The 27320-nt window shown below is 46.5% G+C and overlaps 1 protein-coding gene across 4 annotated transcripts in view; it reads left to right on the top strand.

The window, feature by feature from the left end:
* The window catches only part of ENTPD6 (ectonucleoside triphosphate diphosphohydrolase 6), a 44162-nt gene extending 21469 nt beyond the window's left edge, over positions 1-22693 (top strand). For 2 of the 4 annotated variants that reach the window (XM_045885333.3, XM_045885332.3), the window contains exons 4-14: positions 1491-1634; positions 3046-3121; positions 3808-3843; positions 4750-4838; positions 5549-5628; positions 6245-6309; positions 15721-15822; positions 18286-18426; positions 20071-20127; positions 21295-21407; positions 21519-22693. In XM_045885333.3, coding sequence (XP_045741289.1) covers positions 1491-1634; positions 3046-3121; positions 3808-3843; positions 4750-4838; positions 5549-5628; positions 6245-6309; positions 15721-15822; positions 18286-18426; positions 20071-20127; positions 21295-21407; positions 21519-21617 — 1002 coding nt within the window. In that variant the 3' untranslated portion in view covers positions 21618-22693. Of the gene's footprint in view, positions 1-330; positions 957-1490; positions 1635-3045; positions 3122-3807; positions 3844-4749; positions 4839-5548; positions 5629-6244; positions 6310-15720; positions 15823-18285; positions 18427-20070; positions 20128-21294; positions 21408-21518 lie in introns of those variants that run through there. The other 2 variants (XM_045885336.3, XM_045885335.3) reach the window with 2 other exon arrangements.
* Positions 22694-27320: the final 4627 nt, after the last annotated feature.

Genomic DNA, 27320 nt, shown 5'->3' with positions numbered 1-27320 from the left:
CTGCTTCTCCCTCTCCCACTCCCCCTGCTTGTGTTCCCCTCTCGCTGTGTATCTCTCTGTCAAATAAATAAATAAAATCTTTAAAAAAATAAAAGCTAATAGATAGGGGCCCCTGGGTGGCTCAGTCAGTTAAGCGTCTGACTTCAGCTCAGGTCATGATCTTGGGGTCCTGGGATTGAGCCCCGCATCAGGCTCCCTGCTCAGTGCAGAGTCTGCTTCTCCCTCTGCCTCTGCTTGTGCTCTCTCTGTCTCTCTCTTAAATAAATAAAATCTTAAAAAGATTTTTTCATTCTTGCCCACAGGTGCATCTTGATCTCACACAGTGAAGTCATAACCCTGCTTTCCTGTGGCTTGGTTAAAAAAAAATTGAAAACAAAAATCAAAATCAATGATATTAGAGTAACTATAAGGTTACACATGAGTAAATTAGATAGCTTTAAAATAAACTCATAAGATTTTTTAAACCGTACTTGTTTTAGTAGGCAGTACACATTCAAGTGGGACATATTTCACAGCTTCTCAGGGCAGATGCTGAGAACTCCCCTCCTGCTCCAGTCTCCCCTAGGAGGGGTGGTGTCCCTGGTTTCTTATGTGTCTTTCAAGGGCTAGTTGACATACCTATGAGCAAATTCATCTATATTCTTCCCCTCCCCTTTTTATTTCACGTGCACAATAGAATGGCATTCATGTCGTTACGTACTTCACTTTCGTCACTCAACAATATAACAGAGATTATTTACTATCAGGATGTGAAGAGCTTCCTTGATTTTTATGGCAATGATACTGCAGTGTGTACAGGCACTTTGAATTTATGGAACCAGTCCCCTCCTGAAGGACGTTCAAATAATGTCTAAGAAAGGCTACAGTTTGTCACCTCACTGAACTTCATTACCCACAGATGCAAGGGCATCCATCTCAGATGAATTCTTAGAATGAGATTTCTGAGTAAAAGGAAGGTACGTTTTCTCACTGGGCAGACATTGCCAAATAGTTCCCGCAGCATTGTAGCTGTTGGTAATACCCAGCAGTGCTTTACTAAAATTGTTATCCCAGCTCTGCCCTGACACAGGGCCTTAGCCAACTTTTGGATTTCAAGCATTCTGGCAGGCATAAATGATTCCTCCGAGGTTTTCAGCACTGTGAGGAATCTCAGAATTCATTCATGATGTCCAGGGGAATCACAGCTCATCTGAGGTCACCCGGTGAGGGTTGGTGACGGGGCTGAGCAGGGTTTTGGTTGCCAGAGTGTAGATCTGCAGGACCCCCCTTGTGTATCTTCTCCCCACCATGCTCCACTGCTAGGGGTGTTGCTCTGTACTCGCCTGGTCCCTGGTCCCTCACATTCACTAGCACCACTTAAATCGTTTTCTGCCGATTTGGAAAGTTAGAAGAAAATGTGTTTATAAGTCAATAAAACCAAAAGGGTTGGGGGAGCATCTGTGACCCTGTATGCTGAGCTTTGACAGACCCTGCTTTTACCACGTTCACAGAGCACTTCAGGAATTCAGGAATTACTGGATGTTGCTAAACAAGACGTTCCTTTTGACTTCTGGAAGGCCACCCCCTTGGTGCTCAAGGCCACAGCTGGTTTACGTCTGTTACCAGGAGAAAAGGCTCAAAAGTTACTGCAAAAGGTGATCTTACCCATTTCCCCCTGGGGGGTGGATAGCTTATGATAACTGAAAACACAAAATATTCAGCCAGTGTCTGAGCAGTCGAATGGGCTATGTAGAAACTTCCTGAAGAGGAAAACACATCAAAATGTTAACAGCATCACCTTTAGCCTTTCCTGTTTTCTAGAATGAACCTGTATTGTGTAATAATGCCAACTGTTTTAGGAATACGTTGAAGCCTGGGGCACCTGGGTGGCTCAGTCGTTAGGCGTCTGCCTTCGGCTCAGGTCATGATCCCAGGGTCCTGGGATCAAGCCCCACATCGGGCTCCCTGCTTCCCCCTCTCCCACCCCCCCCCACTTGTGTTCCCTCTGTCACTGTCTCTCTCTCTGTCAAATAAATGAATAAAATCTTTTTTAAAAAGAAAAAAAATAATACCAATTCTTAGCAAACTGCTTCATAAAATTGAAGACGAGGGAATTAAAAGGAAAAAAAAGGAAAAAAAAGAATACGTTGAAAGCCTTTTGAAGGGCTTCCTTCCGTGCAGAGACTAGATCCTTGTAGAGGGTTGTAGAAGCCTGAGTTCCTGACACTTCATCTCCAGCCTGCGTGTTCTCACGGAAACTGCCAGTTCTTCTCTTGATCTGATCCACAGATGTAACTGCTAAAGCGTCCTTTAGCCTTCCCCTGCCAGGGTCTGGCTCTCACATGGCCGGGATTGCCCTCCCAGGCCTAGTGGCAGCCCTGCAGAAAGACTTTGGAACCCTGTTTCTTACAGGTGCCTGGATGGTTATTTCAGGCACATTAGGGAAACTGCTTTCACCACCATGGTCCCCTTCATCCTCTGTACTGTTTCTAAACTGTGCGGCCACTAAATGATGAATTGTTGCACATTGGTCAGGGTCCCTTGTAAAAGTTACCTTTACATGCTCGAGTCTGATTGTGGGCCACCAGTGCAGTTGGAATGTGCAGATGGACTGACGTTTCTGTGTGTCAGTACTTGCTAAAAAATGGGGAGGGAAGTGCCCCCAAATGCTGCTGCTCACTGTCTTCGCCTCCCGGCTGTGGAGCTAACTCCTGGGTCCCAGGCTGAGCTCTGCCTTGAGGGGCTTCCAGTGTCTCATCTCCAGTCTAAAGCAGGGCAGTGTTTGGGGGCCCAGCAGGCTCAGGGGGACCCCTGAGCTCTTCCAGCCCAGAGTGGCTTTAAGACAGGACTCTTCAGGGTAGCATCTGCCTTCGCCAGCCCAGGCAGTAGATAAGGATATCACTTGCAGAGGATTCGAGAAATTTAAAACAAAACATGAGCTTTGTTTCTTCACAGCACCAGCTGACACCCTCTGCTGTTTTGTCATGATCTGCTGAAAGCACAGTGTAATTGGGAACTTTGAGTTTAGATTGTAAAGGATAAAGACTTGTCTCCCTTTACATTTAGGTGAAAGAAGTGTTTAAGGCATCGCCCTTCCTTGTAGGAGATGACTGTGTTTCCATCATGAACGGAACAGATGAAGGTAGGGTCTCCAGAAGCTTGCTGTGCGACAAGACTGTCCTGGGAGACAAGGCTGTGTTTAGGGCTGCTATTGGCATTCCAAGTGGGAGCGTTCTCAGTCAGACGTGGGCAGGCAAGAACTAAAGTGATGGTCTCATTCCGTTCACAGTGTAACTGTCTCAGAGGATCTTTGGGGGGCCAGTATTAGAGACAGATTCACATCTCGACTAGCTCTAAACCTGGCACAGATAAAGTTTCTGAAAACAAATCATCTTTTCAGCTTTAAGAACATTTAGAGAGAATCCCCAATTGCTACCATATTTAGAAGTTTGCTATTGCATTGTTGATGCTGAGAGAGAGAGACCGTCAGGTTCTTCACCAGCCCCTGATTTTAAAATATGACCAGGGGAGGGGAGAGCAACATTTGGTTCTCTTTCCAAAAAGAGGAAGTTCATGATATAGAATAGGAGGGAGAGATGTGACATTTGGCAGAGTATTATAGTGTTTTAATATGGCATCTTCTGGAACAGTCTGCCAGAAGCTGCTGGGTGACTTGATGACTGATGCCTCTTCCTGTAGCTGATCTGGAGGCTGAGAAGTGAGGGGCGCTCACTTCTGCTCCTGGAATCTCAAAGTGGTCATTTGAGTGCGTGTGTTGTTTACAGCATCTCAGGTGATTCACGTGCCGTCTGTGACCCTCTCTTGTAGGCGTTTCAGCGTGGATCACTGTCAACTTCCTAACAGGTACATTCTTCCCTCTCCCTGAAGCTGACAGTCCACAGATGCCATTCTTGATGGCAGAGGTCTCATTTCTACTCTTTAAAATGACCCCTTGGGTTTCTCCAGTGGTGCTGGTTCAAAGTAGATCATTGGGTTGGGTGGGGGCTCCTCAGAGTGGGCATCAAGCTTGCAGATGAAAATGCTAGGGAAAGGAGCTTCTCTGTAGGCCTGGTTTTCTCCAGCATAGCTCCTGCCCCTTCTCGACTGCAGCCACATTAGCCAGGGGCCCTGTCCTCTCATTTCTAAGGGAAGTGATGAATAAAACCAGTCATGCTTTCAGTTATTAAATGTGGTGGGAATGCCCTTCGCCTTAGAATTGAATTCCTCTGCTGTAGATAGAACAGAGAACAGAAACATCTGTTCTTAGAACAAGATGGCAAGGAGTCATTTTTCTTAGATTATTCTCAGTACAGGTTGATTTTTGTCCCTTTATTGTAATTATGGCAAAACCAGTGTGTGTGAAATGCATATATGAAAAAGAGGCTTTGTGGCAGAATTTGCCCCTTGGGAATGGAGAGCCATGTTAAGGGACACATTAGGAGCCCAGTGCTGGGGGAAGGCGTGCCTCTGGGCATGAAGGGACAGGATAGAAGTCATTGTCTCCGGGGGTGAGCAGTAGATAGGGCAGGCCCGGCTTCTCTGCTGAAGGTCGGTGTTGTCTTATATTGTTAAAGCCACAGCTGGCAGAGCTGCATTCATGCCCCTTGAACATGTGCATCCTTCCATGGAGATTGTTAAATACTCACAGCTGTTTCTCTGTTTTTCTTTCCACTAAGGGGCTTGACTCCTAAACTTCCTTTACTTTTTCGGCTGTTCTCATCTATTTACTAATGTGACAGTATGTGTTGGTTTGTACTCACTGTGCCCCAGGCAGTTTGAAAACCCCAGGAAGGAGCAGTGTGGGCATGCTGGATTTGGGCGGAGGATCCACTCAGATCACCTTCCTTCCAAGACTTGAGGTAACCGGCCTTTGCCACCCCATTGTGGCCCCCACCATCCAAAGGCCACCTGCCCCCAGGAGTTGCAGCCCCTGGGGGAAGGCCTGTTGACCTGGTGTCTCTGGGCCTGTGCAGTTAGTTCCTATCCTCACAGCCAGATTCATTCACAGTCAATTCTTCTTCACTTGATTTTATTCTGCCTAGGGGAGAAAATGGAAATGTGATCTTCAGTGGGATGATAAATTAGAAACTACCTGGAACCCTCAGGGCCATAGGATGTGAGATGTTCCCTTTTCCCCCAGGACAAGCCAGAGACGGGGCCATTACTTAGTCTGACTCCAGATGGGGAGAGAGCCTCAAGCCCTGTGTGATGGGACGTTATAAAGGAGATGAAAATGCTTCCAATCTAGACTGTCTGCTGCTTTAGCCACAGTGCCTTCCTCACCCACCACTGTTTTATTGTTTTTATTTTTAATTTACAATGGAAAAGCACTTAAATTTACTCATAATTGTCTTGGTTGGGCCATATTTGTCAGAATGGTAAATGTTAGTTATAAGGAGGAAAAACATTTTTTCATTTTGGACATTTTATTTTTCATTGCTTGTTCAAACTCTTTTGAAACATGTGACTTAATGAAAAACTAATTTAATTGAATACATCTGTGAGTACCCTGGTCTTTTTCAAAAGAAAGACCAGCAGGAAGGATAGCATTCCTCATGTTCTTCCACAGGATACCCTCCAGACCTCCCCGCCTGGCTACCTGACGTCACTCCAGATGTTTAATCGGACCTACAAGCTCTATTCTTACAGGTTTGTTTTGGGAGTGGGGGTGGAGAGGCTGCCCATCCAGGAGTGTGGCTCAGCCAGCCCTGTGCAGTGACCAGAGCACCCGGAAACCCCCCTGCTGGGGGCTCTCCCTCTAACACTTCCTCCTCCCTTGCTGTTCCTTCCTCCTCCTGCCTTCTCCCCACTTCATTTTTCAATTCACCTACAGTAAAATCACATTCCCTTTTTTTGTGCTTATTTTGTTCTGCTTTGGAGGAGGTTTCTAAAAGGTGGAGAAGAGCCCATGGATTGTGCAGGAATTTTCTTGGCCATCTATTTACCACATGGCACCTTCAGTCAATTCTTGGTGTAAAGCATATATACTCCATAAAGATCAGGGCACATCTGTGTCGTTCACTGGCATCCACAGCTCCTAGGCAAGCTCCTGTTAGGTAATAGGCTTTCATTTGTTGAACTGGATGCCCTAACCTCCATAGAGAGGCTTCTAGAAGCAGAAAGTCTACTGCCTCGCCACAGGTTTCCTCCCTTTCCCACTTGTTTTGGGTTCAGGCCAGGTGAACGTACTGGAGGCAGGATTGAAGATGTTACCCAGCGCTTCCTGTGGCAGGCCAGCCCCTCACCCAGGATTTTCTTTCCACAGCTACCTGGGGCTCGGTTTGATGTCGGCACGGCTGGCGATTCTGGGTGGCATGGAGGGGAAACCTGGTGAGTGGAATGAGAGTTCAGAGCCCTCCTTGCTCAGCAGGCTTGAGGAGCCTTTCAGGAAAGGTGCTTCTGCCCTCCACTGTCACAGCAGCCCACTGGGCCCTGGTCCTCAGGACTAGAGGAGCCTAGGAGGGACGTGTGGGGAAGAGTGCACACGTCGGTGTGCACTATGTTGGTGGGCACTATGATGGTGACAAATAGTAATGTGTTTTACCTGTGTACATGCTAAGTTATTTTTTTAAAGGAAGAGATGCTAGAGAAGTCATTTCTCAAACACTGAGCTGTGGGATTTTAGCCACCAAGTAACTGTGTTTAGTCATCACCTGCGTTTGGAGTGGACTGGTTTTTAAGCATCAGAAAGGAATCTTATTCTTCATGATGGTACAGGAGAAGCCATGAGGAGGTGATTCTGGGGCTGCTACTGGGAAGCTGGGGAAAGTTTTTCCCTCATTCACAGTGATTCTAGTGTTATAAGGATGTCCCTCCATCTTCTCTTGCTCTGTGAAGGATCATTAAACATGAACTTGGCCCCTCCTACAGACACAGCATTGAACCGGAGATGGCCAGGTGAGGATGTTTCTTCCCAGGCCTTCTCTGATCTTTCCTGACTGGCCTGGCTGAGGAGAAGCCTGGTGCTGGCCACCAGGGTACATGAGCTCTTAGAGGAGGTCTTAGGGGATCATTATGTCCCAATTTGGGAGTAGGGGAACACTACTCTGAGGCTGGCATTGGCCTGTCTTTCCTGATGACATCAATTAGGGCCCAAAGGCCTTGACCCATGCCTCTGGTCCAGATGTGTGCGTGCGAGCCCACACATACCCTCCAGCCACATGCCCTTCCCTCAGCCCTGCCTCTCCTTGCCCCACACCTGCTCCTCTCCACAGGCCTAGCACTTCTCTGCACTTCTTTCAAGGGCCTAGTTGTTCTAACTGGAATTTTTGTTTTTCACGTACATCTTATTTCAAATCCTGGTGTTTAACCTCATTATGGTATTCCTCCGTTGCAAACCAAAAACATTTCCATGTCTCAGAAACACTAGCAGTTTTCACTGTGTGGCCAGAAAACACCTATTTAGCCAGCAGGAAGAAGGCAGTTACCCATTTGCCTGTCCATGGCTAGCCTTAAACCCATCAGCTACATAAAGTACCTACTTGGGACACATAGAGCTGTAATACCTGCCAAGAAGGGTATGGACAGCTCCTTGCCCCAGAGGAAACATCTCCCTATTGTGTTATCTGTTGTTGCACAAGTACACACTAAACAGAGTGGTCAAAACGAGCAGATATCTCATGATTGCATAGGCTTGAGCTGGGCAGTGCCTCTCCTGGGATCCCTGGGGCTTGTGTGGTGACAGCTGGGGTGGCTGGGTGTATGTCTTACACCTCAGTGCTCCCCCATGTGGCCTCCCCAGCAGAGCAGCCTGCACTTCTCTCTGGCAGCTCAGGAAGGGAGACTGCCCTGAAGTCACATGCTGTCATATCCTGCGCATTCTGCTGGTGAAAGCAGGCCCAGGCAAGAATCAAGGGCCGACATAGGGATTCACTTTTCAGCATGCACATCCTTGAGGGGTGGCATCATGGGGCCAGCCTTGGAGGCCAATCACCACACTTCCTTTGTTATTTGTGGGGCCCCAGATTTTGTGCTGTGGGGCAGCACAGATACATGGCATGGTGGCATCGTCCTGGCCCTGCCAGGTTACTTGCAACCTCATTCATCTATAAAATTGGGTAGTGTTGGCTCCCCTTCTATTAGGGTGGTTGTGACAGTTGACTGAACAACACTTGGCCCGATGCCTGGAACCCTGAAGCCCCTCAGTGCGTGTAAGCTAGGAAAGACTATGTTTCTAAAACTGATGAGGCTTTGTGGTGGCTTCTGTGATAGAGAAAGGCTTGCCTCCCCTAGTTGACCTGGAATGCTTCCACAGGTTGGGTTTCATCTGGCAGAAAGGAAGAGTGTTCCTTTGCCTCATTACTAGTATTGGGGAGGAAAAATTTTTCTTCTACCTTTCAAGATTCTTTTGGCCTATTAATTAAATTCACATGAGACAAATTAATAGGAGAAAAACAAATTTAATTATGTATGTACAGGAGCCCCATAAGAATATGACACCCAAGGACAGGTCAGGCAATTGAGGCTTATGTGCCATCCTCAACTAAGGAATAGGATAGGGGACTGGGGCTTTAAAGGGGAGGAGGGTGATTCACAGGACAGTAAGAAGAGCAGATGTTTGGTCATTAGATGTTTGCCCTTGCATACAAAAGTCATTCTTAAAAACTTATCTCTGTTAACAGCTCTCTTTCTGGGCCAGATCCCCTATCTAAATTCTTTTAGATAGTTAAGAGAAAGGTAAAAGTTTTTCCTGAATCTGCTAGGTCTAGATTGTCTTTAGCTCAAAATAGTCCACATGCCAAAGTGGCATATTTTGGGGTCATGTATTTTACTCCCTCTCAGTCCTATCTTTGAAACTTCCCTAGAAAGTTTCACAGTCCAGAAGTGAAGCTGCTAGATTGCTCCATCTCACTGAACCAGGCTCTTAGTGCTGATAAAAAATGGGTTCAGTTAGACAGTTGTGTCTCATTTCAGGAGGCAGTGATGCAGGCGGGCTCCCAAAGTTAGGCCTGTGGTGCAAGAAATCAGGTATTTAATAAAAGCCATTTCTGTGGAAATAAAAAATAGTGGTTAATGATTGGAACAGATTATAATCCCAGTTTCTGCATTCTGAAGGCAAGCCAGTTGACAAGATTTCTAGATGTCGGGCTTGAAGCACCTTCAGACAGAGTGAGGGCAGGCAGCGGCAAACTGATAGGTTTTCCTGTTGCAGTTTCAATGTCTTTGATGATCTTTCTGAGTGGTTACCCTTAGTTCCATAAAGCTGTCTGGCTGTATCTGAATTTACACACATCCTTCTCAAATAGGACATTCCAGTCAAAGCCTTGGTAATGTAACCAGTGTTTGTGGTTGTGTCCTGGAGACACAAGGAGAAGAGGTGCACATAACTATATTGCCATGAAAATAAGAATATTCTGTTGCCAAATTGTGGAAGGATAAGGTAGAGAGAAAAAGTAATTGTTTCATATTTGTTCACAAAGGTATATCTTACCAAATTGTTGGTAGCTTAGGAGAAACGAGTAAAAGGTTTCCTTAAATCTGGAAAAATGAAACATAAAACAACAGGCAGTGTTTCAAACAAAAACTCATAAACATTATAATCCTCCTCTGTTTATTCAGTTCCATATAATTAATAGTTGTTCCCCTTAAACCTAGTTTTCCCTTTAGTTCTGGAAAATCTTACCCAGCCCAGTTTTATGGTCTTTAAGGTTATCAGAAACCTGGAGGTTTCTGACAAGTTTTTGACAAGTCCACTTGTCAAAAGTCCTTTTCTTGAATCTCCTTGAAGGGAAGTGCTTTTGCAGGAACACTTTACAAAGCATTAGAGTGATACAGTAACTGTAAGTGACAAAAGACTTAAGATGCCCATTGTTAAAGATCTGATGAGAGTTCATTGTAGCAGAATTGACAAGTCTGGTTATTTCTGTGGTATGCAATATTTTAAGGTAATAGCTAGAATTATGACTGATAACATTATACCAGGGCGTATCAGAATTTTAGGAATTTCATACAATTTTTATAATACTTATGTTAGTAAGATTTACCTATATAGTATAACCTAAGAAGGCTTATCATCACTTATTTGACATGCTTACCAGGTAATTTAACATATCAGATAAACTCATCTCTTTTTGTAAAGAGAGAGCACATATTTTTTGAGATGTTCTAGGGGCCCTCTTAAAAAATCTCACACTGGGCACCTGGGTGGCTCAGTTGGTTAAGCGACTGCCTTCGGCTCAGGTCATGATTCTGGAGTCCCGGGATCGAGTCCCGCATCGGGTTCCCTGCTTGGCAGGGAGCCTGCTTCTCCCTCTGACCCTCCCCCCTCTCATGTGCTCTCTGTCTCTCATTCTCTCTGTCTCAAATAAATAAATAAAATCTTTAAAAAAAAAAAAAAATCTCAAACTGAGTTTAAGGCCATAAAAGACTTCATTTAGAATATGATGTTGGAAATTTGTCAAAAATATCACAAGATTTGGACACTTGACTAAATAGGATCACAGATCATAACGAAGCATTACTTACCTGTTCAACCAAAGTGACAAAGGATTTAAGGGCAAATACAGAATGTTACATAGTTGTGAGCAAAACTGATCAAAGACCTGATAAAACATGGAAAATTATTTTGATAAAACATAATCTGCTTTTTGAAGACTGGTTACTTAGAAGGTGACAAAAAGCCTTTCACAGTCTTATCAGGAGCAGGCCAGTAGTCCCAGAAAACTGTCCTTTCAGGTGAAAGAACATTCAATTTTGGTTTCATAAAACTACACTCCTGATTTTAAAGCTTCATTTTACAACCATTAAAATAAATTCATTCAGTTCTAGCCAACTTAACCACACAAGGTAAGATTTTCTCTGTCTTTGTAGCTTTCCATTTAATCTGTCTTTATTTTCCTCTTTCCCATCTGGAAATAACCAGTTTTACTTGGGACAAATTTACTTTCCCTTATTTTCCCTTAACAAAAATGCCTCTTCATACCTCATACCTCTTCTTACTGAAAACACATCTTTCCTTGCATACAGAGTTGCTTCTCTTATATTATTTCTAGTAATTTTAGTTACATATATTAATTAGAATTAACCCTTAGAACCCTTGACTAAGAAATAAGCAGTAGTGAACTGTGTCACACCAGCATTGTTTAAAATGGCAAACTTATAAATGCATTCAATAATTTCTAAAGACATATGCTTACTCATGACCCAAATGCCTTTTAGTTCTTCTGTAAAAGGAAGTAATAGTGTCTAAATCTTTGTTCAGCAGTTAAAAGTATATAAAACTATGTTCGGTGTTTTATCTTATTTAGAAATGGTCTGGATATTCAGTGAATTTAATTTAATTCATCATTTAGCAAAAGTTTAAAGCTTCAGCTTACCTGAAAGATTTGGGAAAACCATTTTTAAGTACACATACCATAAAACATAGTTTATTGCTAAAAAGTTCACCTAAAAACCTTTTATACTACTTATACCTATTTAATTTTCTTGTTCTTAACAAGTTAACAACTGTGTTTAAACTGCTTCATGAGACACTAGACAAAGTCAGCCATCATCCCAAGCTATGTTTCTTGCTGACAGATTTTTGTAAGAGATAGCGTGACCTTTAGTAAACCAAGGTAGAATAAAAGTATTATATTTCATACTGATAACTTCTGAGGACATGCCTATCTTAATCAACAAACAAACTAGTTTTTATTTACTAAAAGTTAATACTAAATCACATGAACTTGAAAAACATTTGGGTTAGTTTTCTTTTTTTAAAAGATTTTCTTTCATAATTTTTTTTTTTAAGTAAACTCTATGCCCAGTGTAGGACTCGAACCCACGACCCCAAGATCAAAAGTCACAGGCTCCACCAACTGCGCCTGCCAGGGGTCCCTAGTTTCTATTATATTCCTGAGAATTCAATTTATATGAGCACTTAATTTCTTTAAATCAATTAAGTAGAGCTTTCTTACAAATTAATTTTGTTGACATAGAAGATTATACCCAACTTCTTATATATATAGAATACATAAACATACAGACAGATGCAAACTGAGACCTTACAGCTTCCATACACTTAAAATTTCCTGTGAGCCCAAGTTCCAAGTGACAATTCCCTCTTTTGTTTTTCTTCTGATAAGAATTACCTCCCTGAATTTTGAATTTTGTACCTTAACTTTTAAATCACAAGGAAAAAATGCCCATTACAGATCTTTTAAGATAAATTAGGGAGAGGGGATTGGAACAGGTGAACTCTGAGCTGCCTCTAGAGCTGCATTTTTAGTTTTGCAAAGATTTGTAAGATGAGCACAGTTGCTCTCAATTCCTTAAAAGAATAGGGTTGCAACCTAAATGTCATCATAGTTTGATCCACCCATCCAACCACATTATCTTCAATGTGTTTTTTATATCAGGGAGCTTTGGAATGTTTTAGTAAATCCTTTTACAGAGGCTTCAGAAGGTTTTTCTTTCCCTCTGGGTACATAGTTTCATTTTAGCTTAGGGGAAGAGACCTAAAAAATCCTATCAGGCTCTGAATATCAGCTTCCAGGCTGGCCAGTCTCCAACCACAGAGCTGTTTAAAAAAATCTTAAATATCTTGTCATTTTTCAGTCGGGACAAACAGCAGGTGTTTTCTGGGATTAATGGAGTATGCCTTTATAAAGTCTACATAAAGCATTTTAACAAAGGCCTCCTTTCTGAGTGCACATTTCAACCTTAAACCTTTACCTTAGGAAGAAAAACCTCTCTGTCAGCCCCTAACATGAGCCTTCAGCTGATCATTTGTAGGAAGGCCTAGGAGAAATGCTAGTCATCTGTTTCCTGGTCGGGGGGAGTATTGGTTCCAGGGGGCCATCTGGCTTGTCTGATAACTACAATATAATCATAATCATGGGTGGGAAGAACACCCCTTAGCAGCCAAAGTCCCTATGAGTGGGGTTGTGATGGACATCAATCTGTTTAATTCAACTTAAACTTTAATTTGGTAGGATCCTCTAAAAGTCTATTTTAAGGGCTTTATAATTTTAAAAATATGCTGTTGTCTAGGGGACATGAATTATTTGGGTGGGGGCCTAGGATATAGCTGCAAAGGACATTGCACAGGAAGGCCTGAAGCTGGCAGAGCCTGATTATATAGTCCTGCAAAACGAGCCTTCTGTATGAACCTTATTATCTACCTTGGGTGCTTCTGTTAAATTCTCTCTGGCTTTTAGTATTTACATGAGTAACCTGTATACCCTAGGCTTAGAGATCAGGCCAGAATGCTCTCTGTAAATCTTAAGGAAAAGGGAAGCTAAAATAAGCAGCTGGGTGTTTAAGGGATTTTCTGGGGAAGGTGGAGGAGTCTGAGAGTTAAGAGAATTTGCTGAGGAGACAGGGCCAGATTTTAATGAGGGAAATTTATGTTGGATGGGGACTTTAATTTTTGTTCTAAGTCTAATTTCTCTCCCCCCCCCATCTTATTAAGGGAGTCCCTAAAGCTTAGCTGTTACATCTCTTTGTGTCTATTTTTTTTTAACTTGGCTTTTCAAACATAGGTATCAATAAGACAATTATTTAGGAGGAGAGCTCTCAAATATTGTCAATTCAAAAGATCCATTGTCGGGCCATTGGTGAGCAGGATCTTATATTAATCTCAGTATGACACAAACCTTAATAAGCCTTTTTATGGCTTAACCATGAATACAAGAGGTATCCCAAAAGAGGGTGCAAAAGATGTAGCCCTTATAAGATCCAGAAAGTTTACTTCCCGAAATAGTTTAAGACAGTAAAGCCCTGTTGCTGTGGGCAATAAGAATGGTGTAGTGAAAACACTGTCTCCGGTTTCCTGTGAGAACATGAGGCACCTCTAGTCACAGACCTGCGAATCTGTGACACCAGGCAGGCACTACTAGAATGGGACTTTTCCAGCACTAACAAAACAGTGAAGGTGAGATGACAGAAACCTTATGGACCAGGACCCCTGTAACAAACTCTCCTGAAGGCTGGCACAGTCGGACAGGAAGTGCTGCTTGTGACTTAAAGTCTCAGAACCCCAGGCTACCGAGGTGCATGTGGTATGTGCAGAGAGAACATTCTCACTGGTCATAAAGACAACCTCTCAAGACATGAACAGGACGAAAGGAAAACCCCTCCTAGGCACATTAACAGCTTGGCTGAGCCTTTGGTGTCTCAGAGCCAAACTGTACCAAAGAGGGATGTGCTGCTGGGTTGGAGATTGCGAGGTTTTACAGAGTTCCTTGTATGGAAATTTTCTTGAGTTTGACGGGTGACCTAATGTCAGCCTGGCCTGTAGTGGGACTAACTCATCCTAACATAGGAGTCTTTGGGTTAGGTAGGGAGTGCTTAAAAGCTTTTAAGTTCTCAACCCATGCCCACCAGTTTTGCGGCTTTGGCTTCCAAGATGTCCCCTAGTAATTGCCTTCACCTCATGTGCACATTGACCCAAAGCAACATTTGTCTAAACAGACACTGGCCTGGTGAGAACTGTGAACTCACCAGTCTGTGAGTCCAGCTTGAACAGCAGGCTTTTAGGGACTAGGCCTGCATTCTACCCTGTGGTTTTCATTCTTATGACAAATGACACAACAGACAAGAAACATAAAAAGCAGTGACTATCTCTGGGATGAAACGCATGAATAAAAAAGTCAAGAATACTCATAATAAATCTTTACCAGTCACTATACCCAAGGAACTGGTTCCACAAATATTTTCTCCAGCTAATCTAAATTTGGAAGGGTGGGGCTGGGGGGAAGCTTCTCACCACTTGCTTCCACTGGACCCTGCAGGCAGGGATCCAGGAGTGTGATGGGGTAAGAATTCTTAGTTCTGGGGGCGCCTGGGTGGCTCAGTCGGTTAAGCTGCTGCCTTCGGCTCAGGTCATGATCCCAGGGTCCTGGGATCGAGTCCCACATCGGGCTCCTTGCTTGGTGGGGAGCCTGCTTCTCCCTCTGCCTGCCTCTCCCCCTGCTTGTGTTCTGTCTCTCTCTCTGACAAATAAGTAAAAAAAATAAATAAATAAAATTTTTTAAAAAGTCTTAAAAAAAAAAAAAGAATTCTTAGTTCTGCCGCACCTGTCGGACGTCCCAGGCTCTCACAGCTGCTGCAGCCCCGCAACACACAGTGTGCAGCCGGTGAACTTTCTCCTGGCTGGCTCACCAACCACTGGGGAGGAAAGGTTTTTCTCCTGACCTTCTAGATTCTTTAGTCTATTAAATTGACATAAGGCAGATTAATAGAAAAGCAAGTTTACATACGTATGGGAAGAAAATGACACCCAAGGACAAGTTGGGCAATTGAGGCTATGTGTCATCTTGAGCTAAGGGGCCTGGGGGCTTTAAAGGGGAGGAGGGTGGGGGCGCCTGGGTGGTCAGTCGTTAAGCATCTGCCTTCGGCTCAGGTCATGATCCCGGGGTCCTGGGATCGAGCCCTGCATCGAGCTCCCTGCTCAGCAGGAAGCCTCTTTCTCCCTCTCCCTCACTTGTGTTCCCTCTGTCGCTGTGTCTCTCTCTGTCAAATAAATAAATAAAATCTTTAAAAAAAAAAATAAAGGGGAGGAGGGTGATTCACAGGACAAAAGAACAGATGTTTGGTCATTAGATGTTTGCCCTTCCATACAGTGGTCATTTAGATAAAAACTTATCTCTGGTAATACCTCTCTTTCTGGGCCAGACCCCCTACTTAAATTCTTTTAGGTAGTTAAGGGAGAAGTAAAAACCTCCCCTTCACTAGCATACAGGCCTCCCCTCAGCAGAATCCACATCCCAGTCTTCCTGTGGTAATGTGCCTTTCTTCTTCTTTATCTGTTTATTTCAGCTGAGGATGGAAAGGAGTTGGTCAGCCCTTGTTTGTCTCCAGGTTTCACAGGAGAGTGGGAACATGCTGAAGTAACATACAGAATTTCAGGACAGAAGGCAGGTACGGTGGAGTTCTCATTTGTAAGTGGTGTGTAAGGGTTAAGAACGGCAGCCTGCCCTCTCTCTCCCATACCTTCCAAATACCTCTGAGAAGCAGGGAGGCTGTTGCCAGACCTCATTCACAGACAAGCCCTTACTTGTCCAGGAAATGGAAGTAGCTCTGTGAACCGTCAGGGCTGCAGGGGGCCCTTGCCAGAACACACTGGGAACGGCTGGTACAGGCTCTCTCTGCACAAGGCTCCCTTGTCTGTTGCCACGTGCTTTCTTCCAAAAGACTGCATTTCCTAACAAGCCTCCAGTGAGGAAGGACCTGAGCATTCTCCTACTCCAAGACAAATGGCTAAGTTGGGGCTGTTGGCCCAGGGGCGAAGTGAGCACATCTCTGAATTGAGGGAAAAACAGCTTCTTCTCCATTGGAGTCACGCATCACCTTAGGCTGCATGGTGAGCACAGGAGAGGCTGCTCTGGGCTGTGTAGCCCCTGGCCTGTGACAGTGGGTGTGCTGTCCCACCAGCCTGGGCCTTCTCGCCCCACATGGGTGGTCTTTGTTGCCCTGCGCTCCTTTAGTTTGTGCTAATAGAAACATTGAAATACTGTTTCCACGCTGGACACATGGGCAAGAAGTTTGCCTTTGGTGACAGAGCTATTTCTACTCACATTTCTGGCACCAAAGGCACACCAGCCAATTTCCCCACACCAGCCAATTCTCCATCCATGAATAATTCTATTCAGACTGTCTTTGGAGTTAATGCAGACCACAGAGGTTAAGGGCTCAGTCCCACAAGGCTCCCCCCACCCACCCTCCACTTCAGATGCAATAGCAAGTCCTAGGGCTCCTATATTTCTGACCAGCTGACTACCAACTGGGGGTTCCCACAAGCCCCCTCCCCTAAATAATTTGCCCGAATAGCTTTCAGAACTCAGGAAGGCACTTTATTTACTATCACTATTTTATTATAAAAGATACAACTCTGGAACAGCCAAATGGAAGAGATGCAGAGAGAGAGCCTCCACACGCTCTCTAAGATCTCCACTTCCCAGGCCCTCCATGTGTTCACTACCCAGGAGGCTCATTGAATCCATCATTTAGGGTTCTGGGAAGCTTCCCTACACAGACGTTAATTAATTAAATCTTTGGCTGCTGGTTGAACTCAATCCCCAACCCCCTACCCTCCCTGGAGGTTGGAGAGTGGGGCTGAAAGTTCCAACCGTCTATCACATGGTTGGCTCCTCTGACAACTAGCATCCATCCTGAAGCCACTGGGGACCTACCGATAAGAGTCCACTCATTCACATAAACTCAGGTATACTTGAAAAGGGGGCTTATCGTGAATAATGGAAAGATGCTCATCTCATCCCCATCACTCAGGAAATTCCAAGGGTTTTGAAAGCTGTGTCCAGACCAGGAACAAAGACCAAGTACTGGTTTCTTATTATCTATTGACCATGAAGGTCACTGTGACTCAGCCAGCCACTCATGCACTTGATGATACGTGTCAGGCTCTGCAGCAGCCACTGACTTATGGCTGACACTTCAGTGTGAGGAGTTGTTAAAACACATGAGAAAGTAACTTGAAGGAAAAAACAGAAGGAGGAGGGCTGAGGGGAAGATTGCAGTTTTAAATAGATGGCCAGGGAAGGCTACATGGGGTGGTATTTGAGCCAAGACATGAAGAGATGGGGAATGAGCCACATGGATCGAAAGCAGCACTTCTGCAGGCTGGAGGAGCAGCATGTGCAAAGGCCCTGGAGTGGCTGCTGTGTTTAAGGAACTAGGAGGAGGTTGCCTGACTGTCCTGATAAGGGAGAGTGGAGAGAAATAAGGTCCAACAGGCAAGGGCACAGGGAGAGCTGGCTGGAGCTGCTTTGAGCCCGTGGGCAGGTCTGCTGGTGGAGATGGGAAGCTGAGTCTAGGGGTGGGTGGTAGGATATCGACATCTGTTTACCTCTGGAGCTCTCTTTTGTCATTCTTCCAAGCAAGGGTTTAATGATCTTAGCTGTGTGAGCTTGACAAGCTGTCTGTTAGGCCTCTGTTTCCTCATCTGTGACGTAAGGAGGTTGCAGGCCCCACCTCCAAAGTGGCTGATGGGACAGAGTAAGGCCCTGCATGTTTTGAGCTCCACAAGGGCCGGCAGAGGGTAAACAGTGTGAACCTGAACCCACTGGGCTACATCAGCTAAAGGCTGTTGTCATCCAGGGTTGAGGGCCATGCCATCTCTAGCCACCTTCACACTTTGGGTTTCTCTCCCTTGACCTGGGCCCGCAGTGCCATGGCTCCTGAAAAGTTGCTGTTGGCATGTGTGGTGTTGATGAGCACCCAGACTCGGGTAAGTGCTGTGCAGGTTTCTTGTCCTGCCTCACCTTCCAGGTCAAGGTCTCAAGTCACTGGGAAGGGCCCCAGGGGCTGTGTGGCCCAGGTGCTGAGTCCCCTAACCATTGTGTTTGTGCTTTTCTTTTGCCCCAGCAGTGAACCTCCATGAGCTGTGTGCCAGCAGAGTATCGGAAATCCTTCGAAACAAAGTGCACAGAACGGAAGAAGTGAAGGATGTGGATTTTTATGCTTTTTCCTACTATTACGACCTTGCAGCAAATGTTGGCCTCATAGGTAAGGGTGGGGCTGAGGTGTAGATTCTCTGGGCAGAGGGCCCACAGCAGAGAGTAATCATGTTGTCGGTCACTCTCAGAGTAACAGAAGTAGGAGGGCAGGTGCTTGTCATCTATATAGGAAGTAGTAAGCCTCCTTTTTATAAATAAATCAGGTCTTTGAGCCGCTTAGTAAAGTTACATTGTCAGTGCAGAAACAATTACTTGCTGTCAAGTTGTTCTGCTCTAAGGCAGAACTGACTCACCTGTGTAACTGACCCTTAGTCGTTCCTGTCTGGCCCCAGGTCTCTGGCTGAGGGAGCCTTTGTGACATGGTCATGTGGCCATCTTTCCCCATATGGCACCCAGGCTGGCATGGGATGGGGTCAGCGCACTCCACAGACCACCCTCAGGAGCTTATGAGCACTATGGTATCTCAAGGCTCACTGAGCCACCTGCTGCCTGGGCCCAGTGTGCAACACATCCAGCCAGGGGTGGGTAGTCCAGATGGAAGGTGACCTCTTCACCCCTTGCTTGGGCCCAGGTGTCTTTGGCACAGAGCAAGGTCCCTGAGGTACGTCCCAGTAGCTGGCCCCATAGTTACTTGGCCTGCTAGGCCTGAGGGCCCCTGCGGGCTTCCCATAGCTGGAACAAGGGTTTGTTGATCTGTACTACCAGCTATGGACATCACAGTGCTCAGGGTCTACTACACGCAAACCCGGCCTGGCAGTGTGCTGGGGGCTCCACTCTTTCAGGCTAGCTCAAAGGGACCCCCCCCAGTATCACCTTGTCAATTTGGGGCCCCTCACCCTGGCTTTAACCGACATCGTCCCAGAGTGACCTCAGGAGATGCTGGGCTGTTCAGAAAGCTCTTCCAACTCCCTTTTGTGGTTACACATGGCTCTGAAAGAGCTCTTGGGTCTGTTTTCAGAAATGGAATCCATCTTCAACGATGACATTTGCTGACTCAGCAAATGCCCAAAGTCGAGGAAAAGTCAGTTCATTGAGCAGCTGCCTCATAATGAAACATAAATGTGTGGGACAGCTCTATCAAATGTAGAGGTTTTGGGGTGCATTGAAGAAACAGTTGCCATTCTTGAGAGTTGGGGAACACAGCTTTCATGCCTCCTTCCCTGGGAATGTCACAGAGGCCTAGGGCCACTCTGTTCTGCTCTCTTCTGGGGAGCCCTTAAGGGCTCTGCCCATTTGATCTGAGACCTGACAAACCACTTCTTGGTGTTTTTTAAAGAATTTTTTTTTTCCACATTCAGAAAATTTATACCAGAATACCATTGCTGGACTCAGGGCCATAGCTCGAGGAAACATGTCCGGTTCTTTGCTTTTGTTTTTTTAACTTAAAATGAAGAGATTCCTCAGTCTGTGGGGTCCAGGGCTCCTGGTGACCTTCCTGTGAGGGACCCTCGAAGACCCATAACTGCTAATCATCCCCATGTGGTCCTGCATGGAACACTTGCCCACCCCCCGCCACATCACCTCAGACACATGACCAGTGCATGTGGGGCCGCTGCCCTGCTTACACCCAGGCTTGCAGCCAGGCTGGACACACTGCCCCATGTCATCCTCACGGGTGCCAGCTTCAGGGCCTTGGTGGCATCGCTGCTCCAGGGATGCTGGTGCAGACCAGGTGCTTGGTCTTGTCCCACAGATGTGGAAAAGGGAGGCAGCCTTGTCGTCGGAGACTTTGATATCGCGGCCAAGTATGGTGAGTAGTGGTTGACCTTCCGGGTGAGAAGGGCCAGGGTGGGAGGCAGGGACCCTGCCCCACCGTGTGGTAGATGCAGCTTAGTACTTGTGAGGCAGTACTGGGAGCTTCCAGGTTTGGTTCCTGATTCAGCCAGCCAGACAAGTGTTCAGAGGTAGGGGAGGGTACTCGGGGTCACTGCTGGGCCCAGGCCACAGGTCCACCATGTCCTGTGTGACCGCAGCAGGGGGAGGGGGAGGGGAGCCTCAGTGTCCCCAACTCTGAAAGTGCATATTTCTAGTCCTAGGGTATTAGGAATGGGCTCTCTGGATTTCACATCTTCTGACACTTCTTCACTGTAGCTCAGGTGATCGTTACAGGGATTTCCCCTGAAAGTGTCCCAGCAAATTCACAATGGTCACAGCAGACCCAGCGTGTGGGGGGTGAGGAGCTCTTCCCCTTGAATTTGCAGGTGGCTGACCCTCTTCCTCTCCTTTGTCCATCACAATCCAGCCTGATGGGGAATGAAATGAAGGCTGGCTGTAAATATTCTGCTCTTCGGTTGCTATTCCCAATTACAGATCAAAAGAGTTAAACTTCATATGTTTCTCTATAGAAAGTCCTTTCCCCCTCCCTCCCCCCAAGTGGATTTTTTTTTAAGCTTTCTTGTCACTTATGGGTTTATCCCATGGATACCTGGTGTCCACGACTCTTCAACAGGAAAGGGTTCTGAACAGAATTTTGGGAAGACTGTTGGTGTGTTTGTTCATCTGCCTCAAGAATAGTAGAATGTTCTGAGACAGCTTTGTCGGTATTTACATTCCCCAGAAAGCCCAGATTCACACCTGGGAGAGGTGTCCAGAGTCATGGGTGCAGAGCTCTGCCCTGTGAGACTGTGGTCTTCGGCTCGTCCTTCTTGGTCTTGGAGGCCAGGCGCAGTGGAGGCTGGTTGGCCTTGAGACTCTACCTTTTGGTGTGCTCTTGGTGAATCACCTTCCTGCTCTAGGCTGTAGTCTTGTCTAAACCAGTGAGAACCAATGAGGACCTGGGGCCAGCACAGAGCCTAATATAGGGTGGGCACCTGGAGTGGGCAGAGCCAGTCTGCCCAAGCCCCCCCCCAACCCCCCCTCCCCCCGCCTGGGAGTGAACTACCTGGAATCTGATTGGGAAAGGGCTCTCTCACCCCAGTGTGCCGGACGGCGGAGACCCGGCCGCAGGGCAACCCCTTTCTGTGCATGGACCTCACCTACATCAGCCTGCTGCTCCAAGAGTTTGGTTTCCCAGAGAACAAAGTGCTGAAGGTACGGACTGTCTCTAGGGTGCCCCTTGTGCCCTTTATGGCCTGAAGGGCTGGGGGCACTGCTTCCAGTCTCCCAACCATGCCCACTCTGCCCCTCCCTTTGTGTTTCAAGCTGACTCGGAAAATCAACAATGTTGAGACCAGCTGGGCTCTGGGGGCCGTCTTTCATTACATTGACTCCCTGAGCAGACAGAAGAGTCCAGCCTTGTAGCGGCCAAGCTGCTCCCAGCCATCCTCACAGAAGCGGCTCCACCTCCGTGAGAACAGACCTTCGTGAGAATAGACCTTTGTGAAACCCCTTGACATGTTGGGAGGAAGCCACTGCTCAGGCTGCCACCCCTCTCCCCTTGGCCTTGCAGACCTGCCTCTGGACAGGCAGAGGGCTGCAATGTGACCCAGGCCCAGCGCCTTCTGCCTTGGCTCCAGGTGGACAGTGAACCAGACAGGCAAAGGCCACATGCCAAGGCCAGGGTGATGCAGCCATGCCATCCCCCACCTGTCCCTGTCTGCAGGGTTGGAGTGGTTATAACGTGTTTCTGTGATAGGAGTCTTGTTTTATCTCCCTGCCCCTGTCTGGTCTCCTCCCATCCCCAGGGCAGACCTTCACCTTCTCCCCAGAGACTCAGTGGGGAGGTTGTACAGGCTGTCCTGGCTACTCTCAGGGTGGGCCAAGTGGCAACCACCATGCCCTCTGGGACAGGGGGTCTGGCAGACTTGAATGTGTTTGCCTCCTCCTTGGATGTGGGTGTGTGAGGTCATCCAGAGGTCGGTTTTTTCAGGTTCTTGGACGGCTTGGAGCTAACTGTCAGAGTTGGCCCTGTGAATAGGAAGAGGGGCTGGGGGAAATACCTCTCGTGTGCCCCAGCCCTACAGAGGAGGTCCAAATGTGAGCGTGAACTGCTTACAATATTTATGGCTGTGCTGTGTGTGACGTCTCCGTCGTGTGTTGCTGAGTGTTCGTGTAGCAACTGTGTTCTGAGCCCCAGTGGATGTATCGCTACCATGAGCCATTTGCAACTGAGCAGTATTGAAGACGCACACCACCTCACTGTGGGTCAGGCAGGCTGCAGTCCCTGGGACCGCCTTCTGGCTTTGCTGGGGTGCAGGGCCATTGCCCATACCCTGGGAGCTCCACTGGACACTGGCCCACACTCCTACATTGGGGTGTGAGCTCTGTGAGACCTGGGCCTCAGGGTCACAGTCGTTCCTGCAGTAAATGTATGGTACATGGAATAAGCTAAACATCATGTGTTCCACTCAAAATAAAGAGTTTATAAGGTTTTCTGGTCTGGTGACTCCTCTCAATGAGTGTCAGCAATGTTCATCCACCTCAGCACTGGGGGGAAAGCCCCTGAGGTCCCTGTTCACTATAGTGGGAACAAAGAACTGCCCAGGCTGGGTGACAGGTGGCACATTAGGTCTTCTCAGTGCGCCTTTTGAGGAGACAACCACAGAAGGACACATGGTGGCCACCCTCAGGCCCTCCTATGTCCCCGTGGTGGCAGGCTCTGTGGAGGCCCAGGCTGTTCCAGGGGAGCTGCTCACCTTCCCAGTGGAGCTCCCATCCTCCCTGGGACTGACCCACAGCATCTGCAGCATGGTGTGTTCGGTGAGGACCTGGCTTTAATCTGAAACAGCTGGAAAGGGGTCGCACACCAGAGAAAGACTGGGCAGGAGCACAGGACCTGGCCTCTTGATCGCCCAGGGCCACAGCAGGACCACGATGGACATGACTGCCAAATGAGCCCACGAGTGGAGGCTTGTTGGGGGAAAAGGGCTCTGCAGAATACTGCAGGAGGTTGGTTTCACTCCTCACCTCCAAGAGCCCTTCATCCCCACAGGTGGAGGCAGGGAGGGGTCCAAGCGTAAAACCTCCTTTGATGTTGGAGAAGTGCTATGCCCACAGGACATGACAGGGGAGCATTTCTCCCCTTTTCGGAGGGTCCTAATCCGGTGGTCTGATCATCACTGCCCCAATTCCAGAAGGCTGGAGGGAAACACCCCCCCACCCTGGGCAAAAACCACTGACAAGATGAGACTAACCACCCTCCGCCCAGTGGTTTCCCCAAAACTTAAACCCTGGGGCAGAGGTCTGGAGATGTACATGTGAGATGAGCAGAAAAAGACAAAGCAGGAGAGCTGCTTCCCCTAAATAAAAAACCACCTTTGGGCTGCAGCTAGGAAACCTTTGCTTGACAAAGGCAGGAAAATCCAGCAGCTCATCACCCCTGCCTGGGTCTCCTCAGCCTTTTCCTTCCATAGTATCTAACAGTTTTAAATATTTAAAGAATTCCAGAGTCCAGGAATCAAATATGTATGAAGGTAAAAGTGAAAATTGATTTGGTCCATTTATAGGTTAGTGATCTCACATCTGAAAAAATGGAAACAACTGGAAGTTTCCCAAAAGATCACCAAATAAGTCATGGAATATTTTTAGGCCCAGCAAAGTATGCAAGTCATTTTGCTCTGTCTTTTGTGATTATAAATTAGGCTCTTGTTTTTTAAAAAAGTAGCTACATATGCACATCCGAACATGTAAAAGATGCAAACTAGGGATACGGTACTGGCGAAGACATGTGCATCTATGTGCTCAGATCTTCCTGGCACACCACACACACTGCCTCCTGCCCACATGTCCTGCACCTTCCTGTTCTCAGAACGGCTACTCTTTCAGCGCGCACTGAGCTGCCTCTGTCTTGCAGTGGCTGGTGGCAGTCCCGCATCTGGATGACAGGACCCCCATGGCATCAGGTGGTTTCCAGTCCCACATCCCTGTGCATGAGCCCTCCTGATGTTGCCAGATCCAAGGGCTGGAGCGTTTTAAATTGTGACCATGTTTTCAGTTTTCCCTTCAACTCCACAGGCAGCTTCCCATGCCAGCTTCCCTGAGCCCTCCTTACCAACAAAGCTACAGACCACCCTGTTTGCTCTGCCTCACTGGCAGGTAAAAAAATAACTGGTAATTTTACTGTGCACCGATCTAATTCATCTTGTATGTATGTCCAAGAGCATTTCCTTTTCAATGAAACGTCTGTCCATGTCCCATACCAATTTTTCTGAGAGACTGTGGTCATTCTCTTCCTGATTTTAGGAGTTTTTTATACTTAAGGAAATTAGCCATTGTGATAGAAAGTGTTGCAAATTTTTCCCCATTTTATTATTACTTTTTGACTTTATGGTGTTTTCTTCAATGCACAATTTTACTATTTTTATGTATTTAATTTACATTTTTATACAACTTTATCATGATCATAATTAGAAAGGCTTCTCCACTGAGATAGTTCTAAAAGTTAACAAAACAATGTTGTTGGGTTTTTTTTTTAATTACTTTAAGAATTCCCAGTACATGCTTATGAATATCCTCAGGCACAGCAAATTATTGTTTCAAGATGGATTTGATTTTTAGAACCATTTCACAGTCACTGGAAGGCAAATATGCTATTCAAACTGGGATAATACCATTTTTGGATAAAATCAAGGCTGGCTCTAAAGCACTGAGGCAGTTTCGGAAGGGCTCTTCCAGAAGTGTGCAGAATCATAGTGTCGGGAAGTCTCCCAGGGAAGCCACATGGCACGTGCAGCGTAGTAAAGCTGTTTTCATGACTTATTTGGGGAGCACGAGATGTGAGGAATGATTGAAGCGGGGGCAGTCAGGTCATGCTTACGGAGGAAAAACCTCCTCCTCCCCTGCTACCCACTCAGCCCTCTGCGCTCGTTACCTCCCTCTGACACTAGAGAGGGTCTACCCCAGGTCCAGCAATGCTGTGACACCAATTGGGTGGCCTGACACTGTCTACCTGCAGTTAGTGCAGACCACACATGTGCCCCCACCCCCACTTCAGGCACCAGGCACAAATCCAGCTTATCACCTGTGCTTCTGACCAGCTGGCTCTACGTCAGTGGTTTCCATGACCCCCTTCTCAGATCTGATAATTGCTGAAGAGGCTCACAGAATTCAGAAGAAAAATTTACTTACTATTGTTGATTTATTACAGAGGATACAAATGAACAGTTAGATGGAAGAGACACATAGGACAGGACATGGAAGAAGGAGTGTGGAGTTTCCATGTCCTCTCTGGGCGTGCCATCCTCCTAGCACCTCCATGTGTTAACTAAACCAGAATCAGGGCACCTGGCTGGCCCTGCCCTGCTGGTAGAGCATGTGACTCTTAATCTCGGGGTTGTAAATTCCAGCCCCACATTGCGTGTAGAGATTACTTAAAAATAAAATCTTAGAACAAAAACCAGAAGCTCTCAAAACCCCTACTTGGGATTTTTATAGAGGCTTTATTATGTGGGCTTGATTAAGTCATTGACTGTTGGTGATTAGGTCAATCTCCAGCCCCTCTCCCCTCCCAGAGGTCAGGGTTAGGGGAGGCTGAGAGTTCCAACCTGCTTTTTTTTTTTTTTTAAAGATTTATTTATTTATTTTAGAGAGAGAGTGCAGAGGTGGTGGGGGGAGGCAGAGGGAGAGAATCTTCAAGCAGACTCCCCACTGAGCGTGGAGCCTGACTCGGGACTTGATCTCACAACCCAAGAGATCGTGACCTGAGGTGAAACCAAGAGTCGGACACTCAACTGACTGAGCCACCCAGGCGCCCCTAAAAGTTCCAACCTTCTGATTACACAGTCGGTTCCCCTTGGCAACTGTCCCCCACCCTTTGGTCACCTAGGGGCTCTCCATAAATCACCTCATTAACGTAAATTCAGATGTGGTTGAATGAGCTGTGGTTGAGCGGAACCTGGGACAAAAGACCCAAGTATTAAAACAAAAGATGCTCCCATTACTCTTAATGCTTAGGAAATCCCAAGGGTTTGGGGAGCTGTGAGCCAGGAGCAGGAATGAAAGCCAAATATGTTTCCTGTTACAAATCACATGCACAGTCCTGGAAAGAGAGGCTTTAGGGTGAATGGTACTCTGACAGCATCTTCAGTATTATGAGGATTGTGAGACTCTGGCCTTGCCTGTGTTACTGCAGAGGCCAGAGCTCAGACATGTGGGCACAAGTTACAGAGAGTATTTTCAGGTTTCTGTGTAACAAGGAAAGATGTCCTAGAAGACAAGGTCTTAGTCGTGTGCATCCCTGCCCTGTCAGCACTCAAGGGTGCTCAAGAAGAGATTCCTGCCCAGATAGGAGGTCAGGATCAGGCACCTGCAAGGCCTCTTCACACTCCAGATCTTTGGATTCGCCTTGAAAATGATCTTAAACATAATGACCAGGTAAGCATACTTGCATGTAATGTCCCTGAATTTTGAGTTGAAATAATGACGGTGGCCTTTGTTGTGGAGTGCTTTCTATGCATCAAGCACGGGTGATTGCATCTTTGTGGCAGCCCATGGAGCAGGTACTGATGGGATATTTAGAAAAGTAGTTATACAGTCAAGAGAAATTAAACCTAACTCTAGACCTAACTGCCCCTTTATCTAATTTTGAAATTTTGACATTTGATTCCTACTTTTCTGTGTTACTGATTGGTGGATAAAGGTTTCCGCTTAAGAGCTTAAGTGCAGCTCTGTAAATCTGCATGTCTGCCTCCGGATTTACATAGCGCAGAGCAGACATCCCCCTATATGGCCTCCTGCCTCTCAAGGTCAGAAGAGCGCCAGAGCTGCGTTTTATGGTGTGGAACACAGGGCAGTGGGATGGCTCCAAACAGCTTCCAAGGTGTGAGGTGCTCAAAAAACCAGCTTCGTGGTTTCCCGGATCTATCTGGAGGTCAGCTAAGGATCAGATGGTTTTGCAAGTAAAAATGCCAAAGTTCAGGGGGCTACAGGGCTTGTCCTAAAGCAACAAGGAGAAGTGGGAATGTAAACCAGGGCTTTCAGCTTGCTGGGGATGGAGAGGTTTTAAGGACTCTCCATACACTGGAACATTATTTGCCAGTAAAAATAAAGTACTGACATCTGCTGCAT

The sequence above is a fragment of the Mirounga angustirostris genome, unplaced genomic scaffold (genome assembly GCF_029215605.1).
Source record: "Mirounga angustirostris isolate CCGP_5_RB_7025 unplaced genomic scaffold, mMirAng1.0.hap1 SCAF_10, whole genome shotgun sequence".
In the NCBI taxonomy this organism is placed as follows: domain Eukaryota; kingdom Metazoa; phylum Chordata; class Mammalia; order Carnivora; family Phocidae; genus Mirounga; species Mirounga angustirostris.
The sequence above is the reverse complement of the archived record's forward strand: the minus strand, read 5'-3'. Positions and strand labels throughout refer to the sequence as shown.